General features: G+C 53.4%; 2 protein-coding genes across 9 annotated transcripts; both read left to right on the top strand.

Annotated features, from left to right (window-relative positions):
• The first annotated feature begins 311 nt into the window (after nucleotides 1-311).
• Nucleotides 312-3,086, top strand: DHRS13 (dehydrogenase/reductase 13). Its single transcript, XM_066333394.1, has 5 exons — nucleotides 312-753; nucleotides 840-958; nucleotides 1,560-1,683; nucleotides 1,766-2,077; nucleotides 2,625-3,086. Exons 1-5 carry the CDS (start codon nucleotides 321-323, stop codon nucleotides 2,951-2,953), a joined length of 1,317 nt encoding a protein of 438 aa, XP_066189491.1. The 5' UTR covers nucleotides 312-320; the 3' UTR covers nucleotides 2,954-3,086.
• Nucleotides 3,087-3,375: 289 nt separating this feature from the next.
• On the top strand, nucleotides 3,376-21,821 carry FLOT2 (flotillin 2). Of its 8 annotated transcripts, XM_066333390.1 has the most exons (12): nucleotides 3,376-3,499; nucleotides 10,977-11,058; nucleotides 13,043-13,111; nucleotides 14,848-14,938; nucleotides 18,825-18,948; nucleotides 19,362-19,480; nucleotides 19,891-20,004; nucleotides 20,097-20,216; nucleotides 20,604-20,818; nucleotides 20,930-21,113; nucleotides 21,267-21,416; nucleotides 21,576-21,821. In XM_066333390.1, the coding sequence occupies exons 1-12, from the start codon at nucleotides 3,451-3,453 to the stop codon at nucleotides 21,612-21,614; spliced, it is 1,356 nt and encodes a 451-aa protein (XP_066189487.1). In that variant the 5' UTR covers nucleotides 3,376-3,450; the 3' UTR covers nucleotides 21,615-21,821. The 8 variants fall into 8 exon arrangements, with proteins under 8 accessions (XP_066189487.1, XP_066189482.1, XP_066189481.1 ...); XM_066333385.1 differs by lacking the exon at nucleotides 14,848-14,938 and having other exon boundaries at nucleotides 13,043-13,133; XM_066333384.1 differs by lacking the exon at nucleotides 13,043-13,111 and having other exon boundaries at nucleotides 3,436-3,499.
• Nucleotides 21,822-22,971: the final 1,150 nt, after the last annotated feature.

Raw genomic sequence — 22,971 nt, 5'->3', positions numbered from 1 at the left:
GAAGATCAGGGGACTGGCACACCTCAATTATGAGGGAAGGCTGAGGGAGCTGCACTGTTTGGCCTGCAGAGGAGCAGACTGAGATCTTACTCTCAAATACATCGATGTATTTGATGTGTATCAGTGGAGGGGATGGAGCCGGGCTCTTCTCAGGGGTGCTGAGCAATAGAACAAGAGGCAAGGGCAGAAACAGGAGTAAGGGAAGTTACACCTGAACATGAGGAAGATGCACTGGAACAGGCGGCCCCAAAAGTGGCAGATTGCCTATCCCAGTTCTTAATGCTCTAGAGGACGCTGCTTGAGTAGGGGGGCTGGACTAGATGACCTCCGAAAGTCCCTTCCCACCGGAACCATCCCGAGCTTCTGTCATCTCCCACCCCTCGGGGCAGGACCGCTCTCCCGAGGTATTGATCGGGGGGCAGCGCTGGCCCGTACTCACCCTCTCTCTATCCCTGCTCCCACCGGTGCCACGAATCCCGCTGTGCCATGGCCTGGAGCCGCGCGGACTTTGCCCCGTGGGTCCGTCCCGCCGCGGCGCGGAGGCGGGAGCGGGGCGGGGCGGCCCCAGCGCGGGCGGGGCGGGCCCGGGTCGAGCCGGGGCTGCCCGGAACGGCGGCGACGGCGGGATGGGGTGGGCGCTGCTGGTCGTGGGGCTGCTGATGGCGGTGTACACGCTGCTCCGGTACGGGCTGCGCGGCGCCCCGCGGCCCCGCGCCCGCCCCGACCTGCGCGGCCGCACCGCCATCGTCACCGGTGAGCGCCGGCAGCGACCGGCAGGGAGCCGGGACGGGCCCCGGGGCGGCCCTCGGCCTCTCTCACCCCCGCGCTCCGCTCCGCAGGGGGAAGCAGCGGCATCGGCGCGGCCGCGGCGCTGGAGCTCGCCCGGTGCGGGGCCCGCGTTATCCTGGCGACCCGCAGCGCCCGGCGGGGAGAGGCCGCCGCCAGCCGCATCCGCAGGGTGAGAGCCGGCACCGGCACCCCCGGGGAACCCCCGGCATTCCCAGCCAAGGGACATCCCCGTACTCAGCCTCAGGGCACCTCTGGTACCCAGTGGGCTGCTCCAGGACGCTCCCGGGATTCCTCCACTGTGCCCCTGTGGGACATCCTTGGATATCACATGAACACCCCCAGATACCTCCATGGGGACCCTGAGGATGCTGCCTTAGCATACCCTTAGCAGCCCATAAGACACCCCCAGGGACGTCCCTGGGCACCCCCAGGACACGATCCAAGACACACAACAGGACATCTCTAAGCATCACATTATTAACTCCCAGAATATCCCCATGGGTACATCCAGGTACCCTATGGCACCAGGAATAACCCCTCAGACATCCCCGTAGGACATCCCCAGGTACCCCGAGATACTCCAAGGTGGGGCATACTGCACCACGGGGGTGGCTGCAGCCTCCCATGCTGGGGGGATCCCAGCACACTGTAGCCCTTGGGCCAGATCCAGTCCCCAGAACATCCCCCGGCTGGCTCTAGCCCCCACCCAGGGCAGGGCACACCCCCGGGCCGCCCCCCTGGCCCTGCCCCAGTCCCCGCTGTGCCCACAGGAGACGGGGAACAACCAGGTGCAGTTCATGCATCTGGACCTGGCCAGCCTGCGCTCAGTGAGAGCCTTTGCCAGCACCTTCCTGCGCCAGGAGCCCCAGCTGCACCTTCTCATCAACAACGCGGGTGAGTGCCGAGACCCCAAATCCCCTCTGGGGCGCCACCCTGGGGCACCACCACAAGCTGCCATTGCCCCCTCATTCCGCAGGGGTGAGCGCCGGGGGCACGACAGAGGATGGCTTCAGCCTCCCCTTCCAGGTGAACCACCTGGGCCATTTCCTGCTGACCCAGCTGCTGCTGGAGCGGCTGCGGAGCTGTGCTCCCAGCCGGGTGGTCATCGTGGCCTCCAGTGCCCACTGTGCCGGCCGCCTGCGCCCCGAGTCCCTGGGCCGGCCGCCCTCGGGGCTCTTCTCCACCTTCCAGGACTACTGTGACAGCAAACTGGCCAACGTGCTGCACGCCCGCGAGCTGGCCACGCGGGAGCAGGGCACACAGGTCACCTGCTACGCCGTGCACCCAGGTAGGACCCAGCTCACCCTTGGTGTGCGATCTGCATGCCTTTGTGTCCATCTCTGGGGAATGGTCTCTTGCTTTGCAGCCTTTTCACGGGGAATTCCTGCACAGGGAACATCTTTCCCTCGCACGGTGTGGCCCTTCGCATGTGTCTCTTTATATGGTGTGTCCCTTTGCATGTGCCTCTGTGCACAGTCTCTTTCCATGGTGCCTCCCTCATCTTGGCATGTCGCTTTGCACCCTGTCCCCTTGCACTGTGTTCCTTGATACTCTGTGTTCCTTTTACAGTGTCTTTTCGCACAAGGTATGTCTTTATACAGTGTGTCCTTTTTCACGTGTCCCTTTGCATGGCATCTCCCTTTGCATGGCATCTCCCTTGGCACCTGTCCTCGCGTGGGGCACACCCAGGACAAGCGTGGCAATGCCTGGGGACAATCACAGCCGTGCTGCCCATGCCAAGGCCACCCTGGCCATCTCCTTAATTTGCCCATCCACTGGAACACACAGGGGGACACTCCATGGGGGGACACAGCACACGTGCCAATCTCCCACAGGGTTCGTCAACACTTCTCTGTTCCGGCACGCACCGCTGTGGCTGAAGCCGCTGCTGCTGCCGCTGGCCTGGCTGCTGTTCCTGGACGCCTCCGAGGGCGCACGGGTGGTGCTGGACTGTGCCACGCAGGACGGCCTGGAGCCCCTCAGCGGCCGCTACTTCACCGACTGCGGGCCGCGGCTGCCGTGGGCAGCGGGGCGCGATGACCGCCTGGCGAGGGCACTCTGGGAGGGCAGCGAGCGCCTGGTGGGGCTGGGGACGGCGGGGGGACACCAGGAGGGACATCGGGAAGGACGTCGGGAGGGCGCTGCTGCTCCCACAGGACAATAAAGGTGACGGTGGTGATGATGAGAGGGAGCCCAGGGGGTCTTGTGTGGGTGTGGAATGGGGATGAGTGAGCGGCCCTGGCCCCTGCACACCCACCACGCCCTGCACATGCAGCAGGGCTGGGAGGGTGACAGTGAGTGAGTGTGCAAGGGGATGTGTGGCTGTGCAGAGATGCACACCCGGCTCTGCACACACGCACTGTAGGGCACGCGCCCTGCCTTGCACACCCGTGCGCTGCCACACACACACACATCCCTTGCACACCCTCGCAGTGTCACACGCACTCCCTTGCACACTCATGTCCCTCCCTTGCACACCCGTGCACACCGCGCATGCGCACACTCCCCATGTTACCCGCGCACGCGGCGCCCAACATGGCGGCGCCCAGGGCCCGGCCCCGGGGTGTGGCAGCGACCTCCCCAAGATGGCGGCGCCCGCGGGCCGCGCCCCCGCCGTGCGAGGCGCGGGGGGTTGTGGGGGCGGGCGGCGGCGGGGCCGTCATGGGGAACTGCCACACGGTGGGGCCCAACGAGGCGCTGGTGGTGTCAGGTACGGCCGGGCCAGAGGGGCCGTGGGGGGACACGGAGGGCACCCTGAGGGAGTTGGGGGGTCTTGGCTGTGCGGGGACTGTGAGGGGTTTGAGTGGTCCCTGTCATGGGAGCGCCCTGAGGGACTGGGGAAGGGAGGGTCTCTGATGCGGTGTGCTAGGAGGGAGTTTGGCTGAGAGGGAGCTCTCGGCGATTTGAGGGGTCTCGATCACTGGGGGGCCCTGAGGGAACTGGGGTGGGGGAGTGTCTCTGTAATGGAGCCTCATGGGAAATGGATATCGGAAGGTCCTGGCTGTGAGGGGACTCAGGGGCTTCAGGAGTCCACATCAGGGAGGAGACTCATGGAGAGAACCTGTGGGAGTTGGGGGGGCCTCTATGATGGGGCGTGCAAGGAGGGGGGAATTGAGGGGTCCTGGCTGTGAGGGCACCCCGAGGGCTTCCAGGAGGAATTCCTGTCCTAGGAGGACCCTGAGTGATTTGGGAATAGACAGGGAGATGGGAGATGCTGTAATGAAACAGGCTCCGGGGTGGGCGAGGTCCGGCAGCAGCAGCAGCAGCACCTCCGATGCTGCTGATTTCAGGTGATGTCAGGCACCAGCAAAGCTCTGTGCCCCCGCCAACAGGCTTTGGCTGGGATTGCCAGGAAGCAGTCCTATTCCCAGGAACAGGTCGGATTTGCCAGGGAAGGGGAGCTGGGTGTGAGCATCCCCCTGGGGCAGAGCGCTGCAGGCTTTTCCCTGCAGTGCCCGTCTTCATCCATCACATCCTGCTGCAGCTTCCTCACCAGCACATCACCTGGATGCTCGGTGGTGCTGGATGCAGGTAATGCCCACTGGACATGTGGAGTGTCACGAGCTGAGGTTGGGGTTAAACGACTGAGGTTGGGGTTAAACAAGCCAGCAGTGAAATCCCCATCAACCTGTAGCTGCTTCAGTGCTGCTGAAGCTCCAGGATGCACTTTGGCATGGACCAGGCTTTGTGCAGACAGGTTTATTATTAATTCATTATTAGGGGAATTAATTATTGTTAGGTGATGTGAGGGCTGGGAGCTTCACTGTTACAGACTGAGGCCAGATGCAAGGTAATGAGCTCTGGTAGAAAATGCATGTGAACATCAGGCATGAGCCTCGAGTCACAGTTCTGCCACAGTTGCAACTATGTTATGTGGTTTTGGAGCCAAAGCCTCCAGCAAGCTGTGGCTGGTCTGTTGTCAGTTCATCCCTCTTGGATCACAGACCTGTTATGGGAATTCTGAAGTGATGCCAGGAGCAGGCTGCAGTTTGGAAACAATTTTGCCCACTCTGGTGGTGGTTTCTACAGAGTTACAAATCCCACCCGGCAGCTGCCCAGAGCAGTGGTATTCCTTGCAGTTTTCCTGATCTGCAGTTCCCAGTGGGATCCAGAGCTGGTGCTGTGCTTCCCTTCAAATGGAGCGCTGTCAAAACCGGCACTGCTTGGTGAAATGCCACATTCATGGGAAGATTGGGAAGTGCTGGGATGTCCTTTAGTCTCAAAGCTTGGGTTTGCTTCTGTTCAGCTCTGGAGTTTACAAAACACAGCTTGCAGGATGAGCCAGCAGGAATTTGTGGCATCTGCTTGCAGTTCCAGGCGTGGTGCTTTTCCACAGCCAGGAGCGGCGAGCCCAGGACACTCCTCAAAGTGTAGCTGCGTTTTAGGCAGGGAGCAGAGATCACCCCGGGTTCTGCCTGTTGGGATGGGGTTTGGAGCTGCCAGCAGATTGGTTTTTTCCCTCAGCTGCTGCCCAGTGTAGTCTGCAGATACTGGCTGAATCTGGAGGGCACCAACCGGGAGCTCTGCAGGGCCCTGCAGCTCCTCTGTGCCCATGTGCAGAGCCACTGCCAGTGAGAGGGCGTAGCTACAAGCTGTTGAAATTCCAGGAACTTGAGCCATGTTTCTCCAGGGAAAAGCAGGGAGGACCTCGTGGGCCAGCATTAATTTGTGTGATACTAAGTTGGATTTAGGGAGAGAGGGGAAGGGAAGGAGAAACTAATAATAATTACCATTAAGCTAAAATAATATTAAATAAACTTTAGTTAAATTAATTTAAATAAACCAAATATTATTAGAGGCATGCTTTTGGCTTGCAGTCTTGAATTGTCATGTGGTAGTTATCTGAAAGACTTCACTTTGTGGGAGGGCTTTCTTTATTTTCTTTACTCAGCCTGTGCCCCTTGGCCTTTAGTCCTGGGCCTCCCCTGGCATGTGGGTTTTTCTGAGGAGGGCTGTCCTTTCTTTTCACTTTCTTGTGAGACACTCGAGTTCCTCCAGTGCTCAAGAAGCAGCCAGCTGTGCCTTGGGAACGTGGAGCTTTGTAGCCTTATTTGGGAAGCTGCTTCCCAGGCACGGCTCAGCACTCTGCTGGCGCTGCCGTCCTTCCCCTGCTGAGCAACATCCACCTCCTTCTAAGAAACTGCACTGCTGATCGATCCCTCAGTGAACTGTGGAGCCCAGGACACCCCACAGAGCCTTGAGTCTCCCCAAATTGTGGGTCTGACTTTTCTGGGAGACTCCATTGGTGCAAAGTCTGAGGAGGCTGTGGCAGGAGCCTGGCACGTCACTGAGCCCAGTGTGAGCACAACTGGAGCTGGGGGAGTTTTCAGGGAGATACTCAAAAGTACCTGTTCATGCTGATATCTGAATGTTCTCGCCAGCCATGTAGGCTGTGAAATGCTGGGTTTGAGTTACAGTCTGATTAAATGCATCTTTTGTGGCCAAGGGTCGATCTGCTGGTTTTGAAATACAGCACTATAGTATTTCCACAGTGTCACAATAAGGAAATCAGTATTTATAGTGACCATGTTCATCTGACAATTCCCTAACATCGTTGCTCAAATTTCTACATTTGGGGCATTTTCCTTCTGGCTGGCAAGGGCTGCAGCAGAGGGGCTCTGAGGAAACACCTGGACAAAGGTGACCCTGGGCACAGCCCTCTTTGTTCCTGTGTCAGAACAAACTGCTACTTCCGCAAAGGTTTAGGGAGTGAAAGAAGGAAAAATCAGGGGAGTGCAACCCAGCCAACTCAACTTTATCTCCTAGGAGACTACTGAGACAAATATGTTGCTTGTAACACCTAGAGGAAGACAATTAGAGGTATTTGCCATGCCCAGGTAATCTGATTCCTCCTCAGCTGAACAGAAGTCAGCTTGAGAAATAACGCTCCAGCCCAGTTCCTCAAATTTTACTTTGGTGCAACACCCTCTGAGGCTCCTTGATCTCTATTGAAGTAAAAGAAGAGCTAGCAGTTAATTCTAGTTTTGTATAGGAATTTGCTGCTGTGTGCCAGCAGTCAGGGTATGTCCCCCTTCCAGGCTGTTCTAAGCTCTTCCATCCTGTTACTGGATCCCTCTTACTCCTTCAAGAACTGCTCATGTGCTATTTTCATGTTACTTTTCTAAGTTGAAAGCCTGAAATAAGGATTTCCTGAGGCTCTTGAAGCCCTTCCTGCAAGTGATCTAGAGTCCACAGTGCAAGAAGGAACTGGTTTCTCAGATATTATGAAATGAATATGAAACTGCCTGCAAGACCATTGCCAGGGAACCTGACAGTAGCTCACTGTTCAGCTGAAAGAATTTATCAAGTAAGTTCCTTGTTTTGGCTTGGATAATGGAATCAAGAATGTGCTTATTGAATTTGCAGACTGAGCTGGGTTCGAGAGCTTTGAAGAGCTGGATCAGGATCAAAACAAACTCTGGAGAATGACCCAGTGGGCTCAACAAAATCCAGTGCAGTTCAGGAAGGAGAAATGTAGAAATTACATTTAGATGAGAAGAGTCTATTGCATGAAAATGGAAGGAGAAGGTCCAGGCCATGTCCTGAGGAAAGACAGGGTGGATAGCAAGAGCCACCTGAACCCTCACACTGATGGTGTAATTCCAATTCTTCAGTCTCAAAAGAAATAGGAGTTTGTGGGATGGAGCAAGCAGCTTCAGCTGGGTCTCATAAGGTTTTGCTCTCCGTTCATACAGTTCATTCAGTTCAAACTGTTTTCCAGGGTTGTGGTTGGGGTGTTCTGCCTTTTGCACCAGGCAAGCCATGCAGGAAACTTGCAGTGGCACTGACGATCATCTGCCAGGTTTAGCTGAGTGCTCCTGCAGATTGAGGTTTGTCATTTAGGCAAACCAAAACTCTTTCCCCACGCTTGGTTTCTCACTGCTTGTGGTGCTCAGGGGTTGCTGAGAGGGAAGTGTTGCAGGAGGTCTCAACTTATGATTGCTCAAAAAGGCCCTTCCACTGCTCATCTGGGATATTTCCTTCTCAGGAGGTGCTTCTTCACCTTTTTGAACGTGGTGGGGCTCAAGGTTTCCCTTATCATGTGCTTGTTAAATCTCCAGGACTTGCAAGCTACTCTTTGGAAAGCCTGTTAGGAGGAGGTGGACAATAGCCTCAGACCTTTCTTTTTGGAAAGACTCCTTTCCAAAAGGAGTTTTGGGATAGTATCTCAGTGATTTTGTTATGTAGGTTCATTGTTCATTTGCCTTCTCTGAGTTGCTGTTTACAAGATGAGTTATTAAATACGTTTTTAAACTCACTTTATAGCATTGTTACTCATTAACTCATGTTCATATAGCTTACATCCAGAACAAGGTAGCCAGCGTAATCTGCTTTCACCTGCTGCAGTGAAATCAGAGGCTTTTATGGATTCAGCTCAGAGCTCTGCATCTTTTAAAATTAATTTTTGTTAACCCTGTACCATTTCTGCATGTGAACAAACCCTAGTCTATACACACAGCGAGGCCTAAAAACCACATACTGACTTCACTCTGGGCCCTGCTTTAGGATGTGATTTTCTTTATGTATGCTTTTGCCTTCCTCTATCTCTGCGTTATCTTTTGTTTTCAATTATCAACTTTTTCCTGGTGTTTCTGCACTCAGCAGCAGTTTACCATGACCTGGTTTCAGAACACTCACCACTTCCTGCCAGAGAGGTAACTCAGTGCCCGAGTTACCTGGGAGAGCAAACAACACAGAGCTTCTTCAGATCTCCCCAGCTTTGATGCTTTGAGCCCTGTGTCCCCGAAACTGTTGAAGCCTCACGTTCTTCCTTGCTCACTTCCTGCATCTGCCGAGAGCTCCTTTTATCTACCGACTCCCGAGCGATTAATCTTATTTCATAGAAAAAAAATCCCAAACAAACAGACAACGTACTTTCTCCCGGCTCTGGGAATTCTTGCTTGAACATGGGACCCCTTCTTTGGGAAGAGGCCAAGCTGGCTGGCAGCTCCCTGGCTATGAATTCTCCATTTGTGGCCCCACACACTGCCCCGGAAGAGGCACGGTGGATGTTTGTGGAAGCGACTGTGAGACCCAGTCTGCTGAAACAGTGGGCGTATTATAGCTGGAAAAGGCAATTTCTCTGCCAAATCTCATTGTGCAAGAGGGTTTATTCTTTAGCCTTGCAAAGATTTCGCTTTGTTGGTTCCTTTTTCACTTGCTGCCTGAGGATTGAGAAAGAGGCGGCAGGACTGCCATGGAAAATGAGCCCTCAGCTCCTCAGCCTTACCAGGACGGAGCTCTGCTGCGCTCAGACGTCCAGCATGTGTGAAAGCAACTGGCTGGCATCCCACTCCTCCTTAAAGTGTTAGTTTTCCCTGCTTTTTTTAGGCTTTGAACAGTTTTTGACATATAATCTAGCTCAGTAGACCATGCTCTGCAGCTGTGTTGTGTAGCACCGGGAAGCAAATGTGGAGCTTGTTTTGTGTGTGATACTAAATAAGGTATTTTCTTGCATTTCCTACACAAGAAGAGGAACATCTGTGTGGAGAGGCACTTTCCTGTAACAATGGTGGGTTTAGGGTGCAGAGCTTTCTCAGGATACTATTAAGAAAAAATGAACAGAGGTTTGGTAAAGACCACGTAGAAATAAAATACCTTTCCATGTGGCGCTGCTTTTCCTGAGTGCCAGGAACACCTCCCTTCCTGTTCTTGGAAAACAAGGGCCTGGCTGAAAGGCTGAGCTAACCGGGCTGACGCCCTCCAAGAAATGTTAAAGGCATTGTGGTTACTGCAGGATATTGTATCATCAGCTGCTGTAACACTTGCCTGGCTGAAATAGTCTTCCAGCTACAGGAAAAAGCTATCCAAAGGCTGGCTCAGAGGTGACAGAATATTCCTCTAGGCTATGCAGCACAAGAGATCTGAAAAAGTGTGTAAAGCCTTTTCCCCTTTGTGCTTAATTCTTACTGAAATGCAAGGGTCAAGGATTGCAGATTGGGCAGATCAGCTGGCTTGTCAACCACTGCATGGAAGCCAGCAAAGCAGGCAGTGTGTGCCCAGTGTCTAGAAGCAGTGTTTGGAAGTAGGCAGAAGATGGCTAAAAGCTGGGAGATTGGAAGAAGAGGAGGAGCAAGAAGAGCAAAACAAGGAGGACAGAGTCTCCTCCTGTGGCTGGAGGACCCTGCAGGCACCCTGCCCTGTGTATGTGCTGCTTCTGCTTCTTCATTTTCACCTACAGTAGCAAACAATACTGGTTATGTCTCTTGAAAGGGCTGCTGGCTTCATCCTTCTCCCTTTCCCTTCCCACAGCCCAAAGCTCCCAAAGCCACTGTGTTTTCTGCGTTCCTGCTCTTCCTCTGCACCGGCTCTGTCTTGCCTGCATAGATCTATCCTGCAGGGCTGGAATTGTCTGTTGCTCTGTTTGTACAGCCCTGAGGCCCTGGGGCACTGCTGTAGTAAGAGTGATTATGGAGAGCAGCTGAGAGAGGGAATTCTGGCTCAATCTCCCTGAGAATCAGCAGCTCCCAGGCCTGGTCTGAGCCGGGGAACTGCAGAGTTTCTCCCTTCCCAGCCATGAATCCCTGGGCCTATCACTGACAGGGTGCTCTCTTGAAAGGCAGCAGGTGTCTTGTGTCTTGTTCCTTAAATCAAAGATAGGAAAATGCAGCTTCTGGCTTCACCGAGATCAAATCTTTGACGTGTCAGAAGAGTTCTGGAGGCTGCCTGAATCTTGGGCACATCCAGCTCTGAGACGGACCATCAAAGCATCAGACACTGTGCTACTTGCACAAGCCAGAACTAGGAGGTATTTCTTGGGAGTTCAAGGGTTCTTCCCTCCTCCAATGCTGACTTGAGAGCTTCTATGGGAATTTAAGCTATAATTCTATGGGTGGTGTGAAGGAAAGGAGGTGGATTTCTTATGTGGCTTTCCATAACAGTTAACATCACAGTCGAAGGTACTTATATTGATTCTGGTTGCTAAAAGGGTTTAAAACTAAAATAAAGCCCTGGTATGAGACACAGTCCCTTTCTGTGTGTTACTGCTGGGCACAGTGGATTATAAAAATACTATTTTCCAACTTTACAAGACAATTCCAAAAAAAAGGTTGCCTTGGGAAAACTGCCATGTGAAGCCCATGGAGAGGAGGAAGAGTAGGAACTCCTCTGCTTGTAAGTTATTCCCTGTCCAAGAGCACGTGCACGTGTGTAATCCTGATGTCTCTGTGCTCTCTGCTGTGCTGCAGGTGGCTGCTGTGGCTCTGATGAGAAGCAATATGTGTATGGAGGCTGGGCCTGGGCTTGGTGGTGCATTACTGACACCCAAAGGTAAGGAGACCCCTGTTATTTGTGGGCTTTTGGAGTAAGAATTTGGCAAAATCTTCAAGGACACTGGATCAGGCACTGTGTATGAAACCAGGGATGAGCATCAGGAGTTCTTTGCTGGCTGTTGGCATGGGGACAGCTGGGTGCCACAGTGCAAAAGACACACACAAAAAAAGAAATCACATGCGTTCAGCTGGAGTGCTTTTCAAACAGCCTCTGTGTCCATGAGAGGAGCCAAGCTCTGCCCGGTATGGCCCAACCCCTCACCCAGTAACAAACCAGTTCATGGCCTGCAGTGCACCAGTGCCCCCCTCTGCTCCTCAAGTCCCTCTTTGTAAAGATCTGCTGACTGCTGTCACCCTGGGAGCAGACTGTTCCAATTTAAAACCACGGGGTTTCCTTTCTCTCCCTTTCCTCAGTCGTGGATTTTGCCTGCTGCTGCTTGTCTGGTCTCTGAGCTGACATGCTGTGGTAGTGCTGCTGTCCTGCTAATACAGCTCTTTGTGTCCAGGATCTGTAGAAATGCTCCCTCCCAATACATCCCTCATACTCACTGGTACAGTCTGTGTAAAAAAAAAAAAAAACATCAGGGAAAAGGATAAAGATGTGACTTTTGAGTTTTACACTGAGTGATGGCTAGAGCTTGTGGTTAACCCTTACAGCCTCTTTTCCCTGTAGCTGTGTTGCCACCAGCAAAGTGAGCATGTGGCTGCCTTCACTCTGCACATGATGGGAGGTGGGAGAGGAAGGAAGAGCCCAGCTAGCAGGCCCTGTGTTTAAGAGCTGCCTTTGATCCAGACAAGCTTCCTTGCCAAATTTCTGTGAGACATCTTGCTGGGAGAACTGTTAATTGAACAAATGGTTCTTGCTTCTCCTCTTCTTCTGTGAGAAGTGCAAAGAACAGTGCAGGGCCTTGACCTGCCCAGTGCAGAAGATCAGATACATTTGAGAGGCTGATTTATTAAGTTAAGGATAGGCTGAATCCAGGGCCAAGAACTGGATTGCCAGGAATGAGCTGTTACATGATAGAGGTCTGGGCATTATTTAGCAAATGGGGCTCTTGACAGGAATTCCAGCATCCAAACAAATCTTCTACTTTAAAATCCATACAAGTTCATGCCGTGGGATGTGGGCCTTAATTCTCCTTTCTCAAATGCCATAAGCTGTGCCCCAGATGGAGCCCACTGCATTAACATGAAGAGTGAGACAGATTTCCTTCTCTGAAATTAGGACATTTTTTCTGGAACTGCCAGTGCTACGAGCAAGAGAGACAGGAGCAATTGTGTTGCTGTCAGCGGCATCCCGCCAGGTAGCATTAACCTGGGAACAAAAGGAACAGTTAGAACTGGCAGGGTGCTGGGCACTTATCCTGCTGCAACCTTGAGCACTGGGGAAAAACAAGGGGAAAAAAATGCTGTCCCTGTTTAGGGGTCAGAAATAAAAGCAGCAAGAGAGACAGTGTGGTCTAATACGCCTCTGGGGAAGCCAAATGGTGTTAATTCAGCTTCCCAGGACAGCACTTGGAAGCAGCTTCTCTCCTCAATGCCTTAGCCAGGGGTGGGTAGCCAGGTCCCTGGTGTTTTTTCGTTTATCTGTCCTCTCTTAAATACTGACATAGAAGCATGTAAATTACTACCAAAAAGAAGTTTTCTGTGTGCAAAGATTATTTCAAGAGAGAACTCCAGCTGGCACCAGGCTGGCACAGTTTCATGTGCAGGGTGGGGACGAGCCCCCAGCCTGTTTAAACATTAAAAAACATTAAAACAAAAACATTAAACATTGAAAAACATTAAAACATACTGTAAACTCCCTCCCATGACCAGGGAAGCTGATTATGGAGCCCTGGGAGCAGGCAGTGGGAGAAAGGCAAACTGAACAGGGAGAAGCTGAAACCTTGAAAGTCTCATCTGTCCTTTGCAACGAGTGTCTTACTCTCTGATAACTGCTCTGTGTATTTGCTGTCCTACCCTTACTCCTCGTTACTCAGAGTGTCTTTGGAGGTTTTGACCATCCTCTGTCGCTGCGAGAATGTTGAGACGTCGGAGGGGGTCCCACTGTACGTAACAGGGGTTGCACAGGTAATAATCCACCAGCTTCCTAACACACTGTCTAACTGTTTATCCCTCTGTTCTGAGCAGCAGCAGCAGCAGCAGCAGGACAACATAAAAACTAATGGTTTTCTAATGGGACAGCTGAAATCTCCATGCTCTCCTCTCCTTCCCCTTCTCCAGCTCTTGCCCTGTGGCACTCCACAGTTAATAGGTAATGCAGACAGGTACATTCCTGGCAAATTCCAAATTCAGCGTTGCTGTACCTAACATTTGCTCCTGCTGTAACCCTTTCCTTGCCAGCACTGTCTCCACTGTGGGCTTGGGGGAGAGCAAAAGGGCATCTGCTTTTGTGTGGAGGCACAGAGAAGCCAGGCTGGATTCTGTACAGGATTTGGGACAGGTGGGAAGGCAGGTTTTGTGCCATTTCAAAATTGCAACTGTGCCTGGCTCTGCAGTGTTGGCTATGGATTGCCACTCAGCCCTTCTTCCTCCACGTGGAGACACTGCCCATTTTGGATGTTGTCACCTTTGAAAATACAGCACAGAGACCTCAGATGAGTTGCAGCACACAGGACTGGCATTATAAACCAGTAATGGTTACATATCCCTGTGAACAGAACTAAGAAGCAGCACAATTTGGAAATTAAATTCCAGATCTAGATTAGGCCTTCAGAAGGCTGAAATCCTTCTGAAGTATCTGATTAAAGCTCTGAACACATGGCAAAAAATGCCTGTGCATGTCCTGGACAGTGGGATGTGTTTTATCAGCTCCCAGTTTGCGTGCCAGTTTAATTAGGACAGTGGCCAAGGCAGGCATGAACTTGCAGGGATAAGTTTCAGCACTTCCAGCCAATGCTGGAGCAACTCAGCGTGCATGCAGCAGCCCAGGGCTGCCCCTTCATGGTTCAGATGTTTGACCTGATGTTCAGTGACACAAACTCTCTGCCCTGTAGCTCCCTGTACTGACTCCCGGTGTCTTTCTGGCTCATCACGGCTGACATGGGAGCCAGGCTTGGCTTCCTGGAACACGACCTGCCACAGCCAAAGATGTCCCTTGTCCCTTGCAACCTGCAGGTTGCTGGGACTGACCAAAGTATCTTGAACCCACCTGGGGTGATTGAGAAAGCTCTGGAGCTGCAGGATCTGTTCCTGGATGCCTGATACTATGGCCATAAAGAACTGGTCACTCATTTCCATCTTTGGGTCATGGGACACTGGAAAAATAGAGGGAGAGGTGAACCAGGCCAGGGGGTAGGTCTGTGGTAGGGCTAACCCAGGGCTTCTTCAACATCAGAAGAAGTGTCAGGTTCTGCCAAGCACTAGTGCTCCTGTGAGGTGGGTAGGAGCATCCCAATTCTGTGCTGTGCTTTTAAACCGGTGACACCACCCCATGCTGCCATGGCATTGGGCAGCGTGGCATAATGAACCTCTGACAGAAGCCCAACGCTGCAGCTTCTGGCTCCTCACTAACCCAGAAGGAGGGAAAGGGCCAGGGGATAATTTCCAGTCTGGATTCCAGCCTTTTGCTGATAAATTACCTTTAAGCATTACCTGCAGATCTATTTCTTGGCCACAATGCCCTGTCTGTCTCCAGTCACAGATGTGGTCCCTTGGCTGCATTCTGTGCCTGCTTTGCATTACCTGTGATGAGTGCAGCAGGTAGCCTGAGGCAGGAGATGCAAAGGGAAGAGCTGAGTGTGTGTAACCTGGAAACGTGCAAATATTTTACGTTTTTTGGCAGGATTTCCCTAGAGATAATGACGTTACAGCCCAGGTGTGAGGACGTAGAGACGGCGGAGGGGGTAGCTATAACTGTCACAGGTGTGGCACAGGTACAGTAACTCAAAAACATCATTTCAGGAATGCATGTCTCTATCTTACGTCTGGTTTTCTCTCTTAAAAGTTTGCTGTTGAACAGAGAGAGAAGCCAATGGCTCTGGAATAAATCTTTGTACCAAACCACATTGTCCTTGTTGGTACAAACACGCTCCAGCATGTTCCATGTGGTGAAGGGGCTTATGACTTCTCCTTGTCTCCCCAAAATCATTTTTTCTGGTGTCTCATTTGTCCACGTGGCAAACGAGGTGTGTGGGGGTGACTTGATGTGTTTGTGGAATGCTGATGTGCTGTGGTGGCCTTGAAGCTGTCTGTGCCCCCACAGGACTGGCCCATAACCTCCTGAGATGGTATCAAGCATTATATTCCTTTGGATTGTTATTGTTATCACGTGGGCCTTGTAATTCTTCATGGTGAGTTAAAGCTTAAAAACAAGCACTTGGTCCCTCCAGGCACTAAAACTGGCGTGTAAAATTTTTGGCTGGAATGGAATTTTGATTCTCTACAGCTTTTTTCAAATGTAAGAACCTGATTTTGCTGGTCGTGGCAGCCAAATCCCTGCACTTCTTGGAGTCTGAGGTCTGCTGTCCTGGTACAGTCTGTCCTTGGGGCCAGGTCCTGCCCTGGGGAGGATGCTGGGAGGGAAATGTTAGTTTTTGAGGGAATTTGGCTCCTCCAATAGGCAGCTGGATGCCATGATGGAAAATTGCTCCTGACAGCTCATTCTGCAGTTGGATGTACAAACCAAGAGTGGCTCTCAGTGCACACAGGGCTGTGCTCACTGTGTATCTGAGGTATGTCCAGGTGTGTTGTCACAGGACAAGTGGCTGCCACGTTTCCTGTGGGGAGATGTGGAGCCAAGGAGAGCTGCTGAGTTGATGCAGTGATGTGATCAAAATCCCTCATGGACCCAGCACCCTTAGTTTCTATTTTTCAGTACTTTATATCCATCTTTCACTTCATTTCCAGTTCTCTATATCCATTTCGCTGCTGAGGTGTCACATAACCACAGTGGTCTTTGCACGGTTGGCAAAAATGTGTGCACCTATGTCTCCCTTCACTCTCTTTTCCTAAATCTTTTCCTTCTGTATTTGGTGTTTCTCTGAAGCCAGCATTCCCTTTTGTCCTAGTTTTGGGAAATCCTTGCTGCAGAATGGTCTGGTAGCAGAGGGCTGGATCACCAAGTGCCTCAATTTAAAAATGCAGACCCCAGTTCATCTCAGTCATGTTATTGTCTCTTCTCACTGTTCAATTTTTCCACTGACAGTTAATTTTAAAGCTGGGATCCAAGGAATTGTCACGCAGAAAGCAGCCTCAAGGCTGTTGGGGATGTGCATGGCAGAGGTTACCTTAATTCTGCAGAAGTACTTTTCGAGGCAAACGTTTTTCTGTTAAGGGCTTGAGCAAAAAAAAAAAAAAAAAAAAAAAAGGAAAAAAATAAAACCAAACAAATTATGCCTAGAGAAACAGCTTTTAAAGTGTTTGCTGCAATGATAGAAGTGCTTAATGTGCACAAGGATGCTGTTCTTTTCTTGAGGAGGGATGTAATGGGTGCTCACCAGTAGCCTCCTTTCCATATTGGCTGGGTGCTGGGATCTGCTGGGATGTTGCTGCCTTAGGCCACACCAGGTTCTATATCTTTCTGTAGCATTTTCCTGAGCCTCCAGCTAATTGGATTATCTGTGCTCACCCCTCACTGGGAGTGCAGCTGGCTGGAGCAGGGTGTGGCATCATCGATCCTGCACACAGGAGTGCTGGATAGAGGCTCTCTGATTCCCTGCCAGCCGAGGGCTCTCCCTCTGATGGGAATGACATTTTGAGTGTCGCAGTGCCCTGCCTGAAACCCTGCAAAACACGCTGAGCACAAATTGCTCAACCCTGGTTTCTTTTGTGCAGCCTTTGCTTTGGAGGCTGGGATCTGTATTCCATGCAGAGCCAGGCTCCCGTGGGCCGGCCAGGGCTCACCAGTGGAGGCTGGCTGGCTTTATCCAGAGGCTGAATCATTCCTTGCTCCTAAGTACCACAGGGATTCTCCTAATGAACATCCTGCCCTGTGCTCTGTCCTCCCCGCAGCTCCCGAGGGTGGGGATTGTTTGGAGAGGTGGAATTGCTGGCAGATGCTCACCATAAATGTCACTGCTGAGTCTAATTGCTTTTGATACTTGCAAAAATCTCCTATTTGCTGTGAGAGGAGCGTCGTGCAGGGCTCACACTCCTGGGTGCAGCTGCAGAGCAGCTCTCCCAACTCCCCCTTGTGTGGGAAGAGCACACTGCTCTTCTGGTCTGGGGTGTAGGGACAAGAAACCACTATGGAATTGGCCCCAAAAGGATGCCAAGTGGCTTTGGGGACAATGCAATAGAGGATTGCCACGCTTGCCTGAGGTTGTTTGACATTTTGACTGGGAGAACCAGTCTGGGAAGCAGCAGTAGGAAATAGGCTCAGCCTGGGTCCGTGTTTCTTTGCATTACGAGGGGCAGGGTTGTGGCAGGTGAGTTTTGGCCAGCTCCTGTCCCATTAGGGGACGACAGTCAGTCCCAGTTGTCCTGCTCTTTGACAGTGCCTGGGTCCAGTGCTGCTGTTCAGCTCCGGAGGGATCATTTTGTGTGCATGGGCTGTCAGACAAGACTCTCAAGAAAGGGTTGTGTTGCTTTTGCAGCTGAAAGTGCTAGAAGGTATCAGGATGAGGTCTGTAGGCTGTGAATCCCTCAACAGTGTGCACTGGGACCCTCGGAGGGCCCCTGCACAGCATCTGTGCTTTAGAAATCTCTGAACCAGGTCCAGCCAAGGCCCTTGGGGCTGGACTCAGGGTGCCACCAGCTCCTTGTGGGACAGGAGACACTGCCCAGCCCGGCTGTGTCCATGAGAGGGTGCTGTAGGATTCAGAAAGCTGTGTGGCTGCTCTGGACCTGCTCCTTCTCTGGTGCTGCCAGGCACAGAATGTTCCTGTGCTTAGGCTTTGCCTGAGCCCTCAGACTGGACAGGGCCACCAGGAGCTGTCATACTGCTGGGCTGCAGCTCCTCATGGCTGGGTGCTGTAGAGCACGGATCTCCACTGCCTCACACACCCCACAGGGATTTGTAATTCACTTTGCCTTTAAAAAGCAGCCCTGTGACCAGCAGGACCATCCTAAGACCCTGGCTTGGCTGGAATGGGGGCGATTTTATGCCTGGCTCTGGTGTAAGGGAGGTGAAAACATTGCTGGGGTGGCTGTGTCCCAGCTCTGGGGATCATCACCAGACTGACAGTGTGGAGCAGAACAGCCAGGTCCTGACCATGACACATTGGGGTCATTGCAAAGGATGTCTGGGAGCTCCCAGCTACAGGCAAGAGACAAACCACTGGCCTTGTTGTCTCATCTCTTCTTCCAGGGAACACTGAATGGAACCTCTGTTCCCAAGCTGCACCTTGGCCATGTCAGCCTTTTTCTTATTCTCTGCCTTTTTGGGGTGAGAAAAATTAATTCTAGTGAAAGAGGAGAAGGAGGAAGGTAACAAAATGGGTCTTGGCCAGGGATGGTAATATCCATCTTTCTTCTTACACTGTTGTTGGTACAGTGGCTGAACTGCTATTTCAGGGGGAATTTGTAGGGTTTCTGTGAGTTAGGACAGGTAGGGCCAGGCCCTGTCCCCACTGCTGAGCACCTCCACCCTGAGCAGCTGTCAGGGTTTGGACAGGAGCACAGAGAGCAGGGGCTGGCTGGCTGGTCCAGTGGCCTGGCTCACATAGTGACAGCTCAGCGTGGTCCCTTGGAGCATCAGTAGCACGGGGGCCTGGCAGCCTGGTGGTGGTACTGCTGCTTCTGCTGCTGCTGCTGCTGTTGGGTGCCTGCACCTCTGGGACAGGCACCTTCAGTCCCTTTGGTTCTGTCTCCTGTCTCTAGGTGAAGATAATGACCGAGAAGGAGCTCCTGGCTGTGGCCTGTGAGCAGTTCTTGGGGAAGAATGTGCAGGATGTGAAGAATGTGGTCCTGCAGACACTGGAGGGACACCTGCGCTCCATCCTAGGTATGGAGGGGCTCATCCCCTGTGGGCATCTCGGGTGGCTTTGTCCCTTCTCAGCTGGCTGGTCCCAGCAGTATCACTGCCACCACACAGCCACAGGAGACCTTCCTCTGCCACCTGCAGAGGCGGCATCTCCCCTCCCACAGCTCCCTTTGCATGGCTGGGCCTTGTGATAAATGAATTTTCGGTGCCTGCAGTGAGAGATGTCTGAGCCCCCGAGGGCCACAGGTAGCACATGTGGGTGGTGGTTGCACTTGTGAGACTGAGATGTTGCTGCCACTGCTGTGGCAGAGGATTACACCCTTGTGCCCAGGCCTGAAGAGATTAGAGGCAACAAAGATGTTGCTGAGCCTAGACCCACATTTTTGTATGTTACCTGTTCCAAATAAAGTGCTTCACCGTCCTCCCCTCTTCAGGTACCCTGACAGTGGAGCAGATCTACCAGGACAGAGACCAGTTTGCCAAGCTGGTGCGGGAGGTGGCAGCTCCCGATGTGGGTCGTATGGGGATCGAGATCCTGAGTTTCACCATCAAGGTACGCCCAGATGTTGGGCACTGCACTCTAGGCAGAGCTGTAGGAGCAGCAGGAGAGAGCCTGGCCCTGACCCCCCTGCTGCAGCTGGAAGGCTCGGGCTGACAGCCTGTCCCAGCCCTCGGGGAGTTTCCATGACAGCCGCCACAGCATGTCCTGTATCCAGGCTGCTGGGCCAAGAGCACCCGGGTAGCTGCCTCTGTAAACAGGCTCGTGGAGAGAGCTGGCTGATAACCCAGCCCCGTGGGAGTGAGGGAAGATGTTGGGATGGCCTTCTCCTCCCTGCCCTCCCTGTTTGGAGCGGCTGACGTGACATGTTCTGACCCTGGCCTGACTGCGCTGAGCTTCAGTGGGAAAGGGAGCAAGATGAAGTCACTCATTTGAAGTGGTTATGACTTATCTCCCCTCCTCAGGATGTCTATGATAAAGTGGATTACCTGAGCTCCCTGGGGAAGACTCAGATTGCAGCTGTCCAAAGGGATGCAGACATTGGAGTGGCAGAAGCTGAGCGGGATGCTGGCATTCGGGTGAGTCCAGAGACGTGCTGGGCTTCCCTGGAGCAGCCCCTTCTGCTCCTACTGCATGTCCTGAAGCTCTGCCCTCTCTTCCCTCTCCACAGGAGGCAGAGTGCAAGAAAGAAATGCTGGATGTCAAGTTCATGGCAGATACCAAAATAGCAGATTCCAAACGGGCTTTTGAGTTGCAGAAAGCTGCCTTCACTGAGGAGGTCAACATTAAGGTGGGTGTATCCCACAGCCCACTGCTGTTCCCTGGAGGGTCTGTGATGGTGGCTCTGGGACTTGTCAGCTTCCTCCTCCTGCATCTGTTAGGAGAACTGGAGATGGAGAACCCAGGTTTGTGTGTCACTGTGAGCTCCTTACAGCAGATTCCTCTCCTGTTTGTAGCAATTCAGTGGGACTTAGAGAAGAAGAAAGGATAGGGAGGGTTGAACCTGGAGCTGGTTTGGCTTAAGTGCTGTGGGAAGAGCAGCACTGAGGATTGGGATGTCACCACTGAGAAAAGGTTCAATAGCAGAAGTCTATTTTTGTGTCTGGTTTTGGGGTCCGTATGTCTGCATACAGGAGTTCATGGCCCAGACCCCTCTTCTCCTCTCCCCCATGTGCAGACTGCAGAGGCCCAGCTGGCCTACGAGCTCCAGAGCGCCCGGGAGCAGCAGAAGATCCGTCAGGAGGAGATTGAGATCGAGGTGGTGGAGCGCAAGAAGCAGATCGAGGTGGAGCAGAAGGAGGTGGCCCGGATGGAGAAGGAGCTGATGGCCACAGTGAAGCAGCCGGCCGAGGCCGAGGCCTATCGCATCCAGCAGATCGCCGAGGGCGAGAAGTGAGTGAGCCCCTGGGCTGGGCAGGTGGGAACACAGCACTGCCCTGAGCCCCAGCTCCGGGGCTCTCTGCAGGGATCTGGGCTGCTGCAAGGCTGCGTTTCCCTTTCCAGGGTGAAGCAAATCCTCCTTGCTCAGGCCGAGGCAGAAAAGATCCGCAAGATCGGAGAGGCCGAGGCTTTTGTGATCGAGGCCATTGGGAAGGCAGAGGCTGAGGGGTTGAAGCTGAAAGCAGAAGCGCTCCAGAAGTATGGAGAAGCTGCTCAGCTGGCTCTAGTACTGGATGCACTGCCTGAGGTGAGTAGGGGGCAGTTTTCCCTTGCTCCAGGTGGGCTGAGGGAGTTCCCAAATTGGGCCAGGTCCTCTGGGGGCACAGTGAGGCCCTGTAGGGACCTTTCCCAGTGAGCTGCTGTGCAGTTCCTTGACTCTCTGCTCACCCTGCTTCCCCAGATTGCTGCCAAAGTGTCTGCTCCCCTCTCCAAAGTGGATGAGATTGTTATTCTCAGTGGAGAGAATGGCAGCACCATGTCTGATGTGAACCGTCTCCTGGCTGAGGTCCCCGCCTCCGTGCGTGCCATCACTGGTGTGGATCTCACAAAGGTGAGCAATGCCAGCTGCTCTTAGAGCACAGGGACTTGCCTGGAAGCTTTCAGCCTCCCAGGGGGCCTCTCCTTCCCGGCCCTGACCACCACAGAGTGCAGGCAGTGCCCTGCCTCCTCCTCCTGCAGCCCTAACAGCTTCTCTCTTCCCCTCCTGCAGCTTCCTCTGTTCCAGAAAGCCACCGAGGCCAAGGAATGAGGTTGGCCATCCCAAAGCTAGTGAAGATCACTCCCTGTTATGCACTCAGACATCAACTGCCTTCTACACATGGGAATTCCTTTTATATCAAAGACAATCCGAGTTTTGTTTGTAACTGGTGCCTTATTTTGTAGGGCCAGAAAGATGCATGTCCTGTCTGCTGCTCTTTTTATTCCAATGCTAAAAGAGGATTTATTTTCTAATTAACTTTGTGTTGTCTCAGGCCAATCCCATCCCCAGTTATGACTGGCAGCTTGTCTGGTGTTGCAGTCCCAGTGCCTTGCTGTTCTCTGCCCTGGGGTGAACACCTGGGACTTGGAGCAGAGGCTTGGGATGGGGAGTTTTAGGAAGAGAACCAGGATCTCCCTCCCCTGGGCTTCTTGCCCTCTCTCAGTGACCCTCCTGGGCCCTGTCCCAGCCCTGCCTCTGCCCACAGCTGTCCCTGTGGCTGGCTCTCCCTGTCCCTGTGTCTCACCTCCAGGGTCCCTACAGTGCCAGCAGCCCTGCCCAAGCTGGGTGGGTGGCAGTCAACCCCCCAGGAAGGTGACAATCCAACACTAGCAGTGGGTGCTGCCCTCTCCCATGCTTGGGGAATTCTCCTCACAAGATCTGAAGCAGGGAGAGCTCCATGGGACAGAGGGAGCCCAGCTCAGCCCTGGTGAGATCTCACCACCACGAATACCAAAAAGTAGCTCTGTGCCAAAGCCACCCATCCCCTGGGAGAGCAGTGAAGCCACTGTGGTTACTGTCCTCAGGTGCTGTGGTACTTCCTGACCCTACAGCTACTCAAGCAGAGTGGTGGTCAGAGGTGGGTGGGGGACCAGCAGGACCCTGAGGTGGGGACAGGCTCCTCCAGCGCAGCCTGTACAGCGACCCCTGCCTCCCTCCCTCCCTTCCCCTGCCTCTTACGGCCAGTGGCTTTGCTGCCTTGTGACAATATGAAAGAGATTGTCCCCAGTGTGTGCCCGTCCTCCCCACAGTGCCACCAGAGCCCTGTGCTGGCCCGTGCCCCTTCCCTGCCTGTCTCAACGCCTGTGTTCCGTGCTGCTGGCACAGCCAGAGCCGTGTGTGAAGTCGGCCTGGCGCTGCTGACGGGACTGCTGGTGTTCGGGGGCCCGGCAGGGTGGCTGCAGGTCCGTCCCGGTGGAGTCCTTTGGCAGGAGTGACCCACGGCGGGTGCTGGGTGCTGCGGGAGCCCCCCCGTGCCCTCCGTGCCGCCGGGGCGGGGGGAGCGGCGTTATCGGCGTTATCAGCCCCCGGCTTGCGCTGGCCCGGGGGGCGGCGGGCGCGGATCTGGCGCTGGCCGGGCAGGCGGCCCGGGCCCTATCTGCATGTGCCTGCGCCCGCCACGCCGCTG

This window comes from Sylvia atricapilla, chromosome 20, assembly GCF_009819655.1.
Source record: "Sylvia atricapilla isolate bSylAtr1 chromosome 20, bSylAtr1.pri, whole genome shotgun sequence".
Taxonomy (NCBI): domain Eukaryota; kingdom Metazoa; phylum Chordata; class Aves; order Passeriformes; family Sylviidae; genus Sylvia; species Sylvia atricapilla.
This window is presented reverse-complemented; position numbering and strand designations above follow the sequence as displayed.

What these genes read in the sequence shown, in the direction of transcription:
- DHRS13 (XM_066333394.1), top strand. Translation starts at nt 321, where the DNA reads ATGACCTCCGAAAGTCCCTTCCCACCGGAACCATCCCGAGCTTCTGTC. An exon ending in CCGCCAGCCGCATCCGCAGG is followed by an intron (nt 959 to 1,559) that starts GTGAGAGCCGGC and finishes CTGTGCCCACAG; the next exon opens with GAGACGGGGAACAACCAGGT. An exon ending in CTGCTACGCCGTGCACCCAG is followed by an intron (nt 2,078 to 2,624) that starts GTAGGACCCAGC and finishes AATCTCCCACAG; the next exon opens with GGTTCGTCAACACTTCTCTG.
- FLOT2 (XM_066333390.1), top strand. Translation starts at nt 3,451, where the DNA reads ATGGGGAACTGCCACACGGTGGGGCCCAACGAGGCGCTGGTGGTGTCA. An exon ending in CAGATCGCCGAGGGCGAGAA is followed by an intron (nt 20,819 to 20,929) that starts GTGAGTGAGCCC and finishes TTCCCTTTCCAG; the next exon opens with GGTGAAGCAAATCCTCCTTG. An exon ending in TACTGGATGCACTGCCTGAG is followed by an intron (nt 21,114 to 21,266) that starts GTGAGTAGGGGG and finishes CTGCTTCCCCAG; the next exon opens with ATTGCTGCCAAAGTGTCTGC.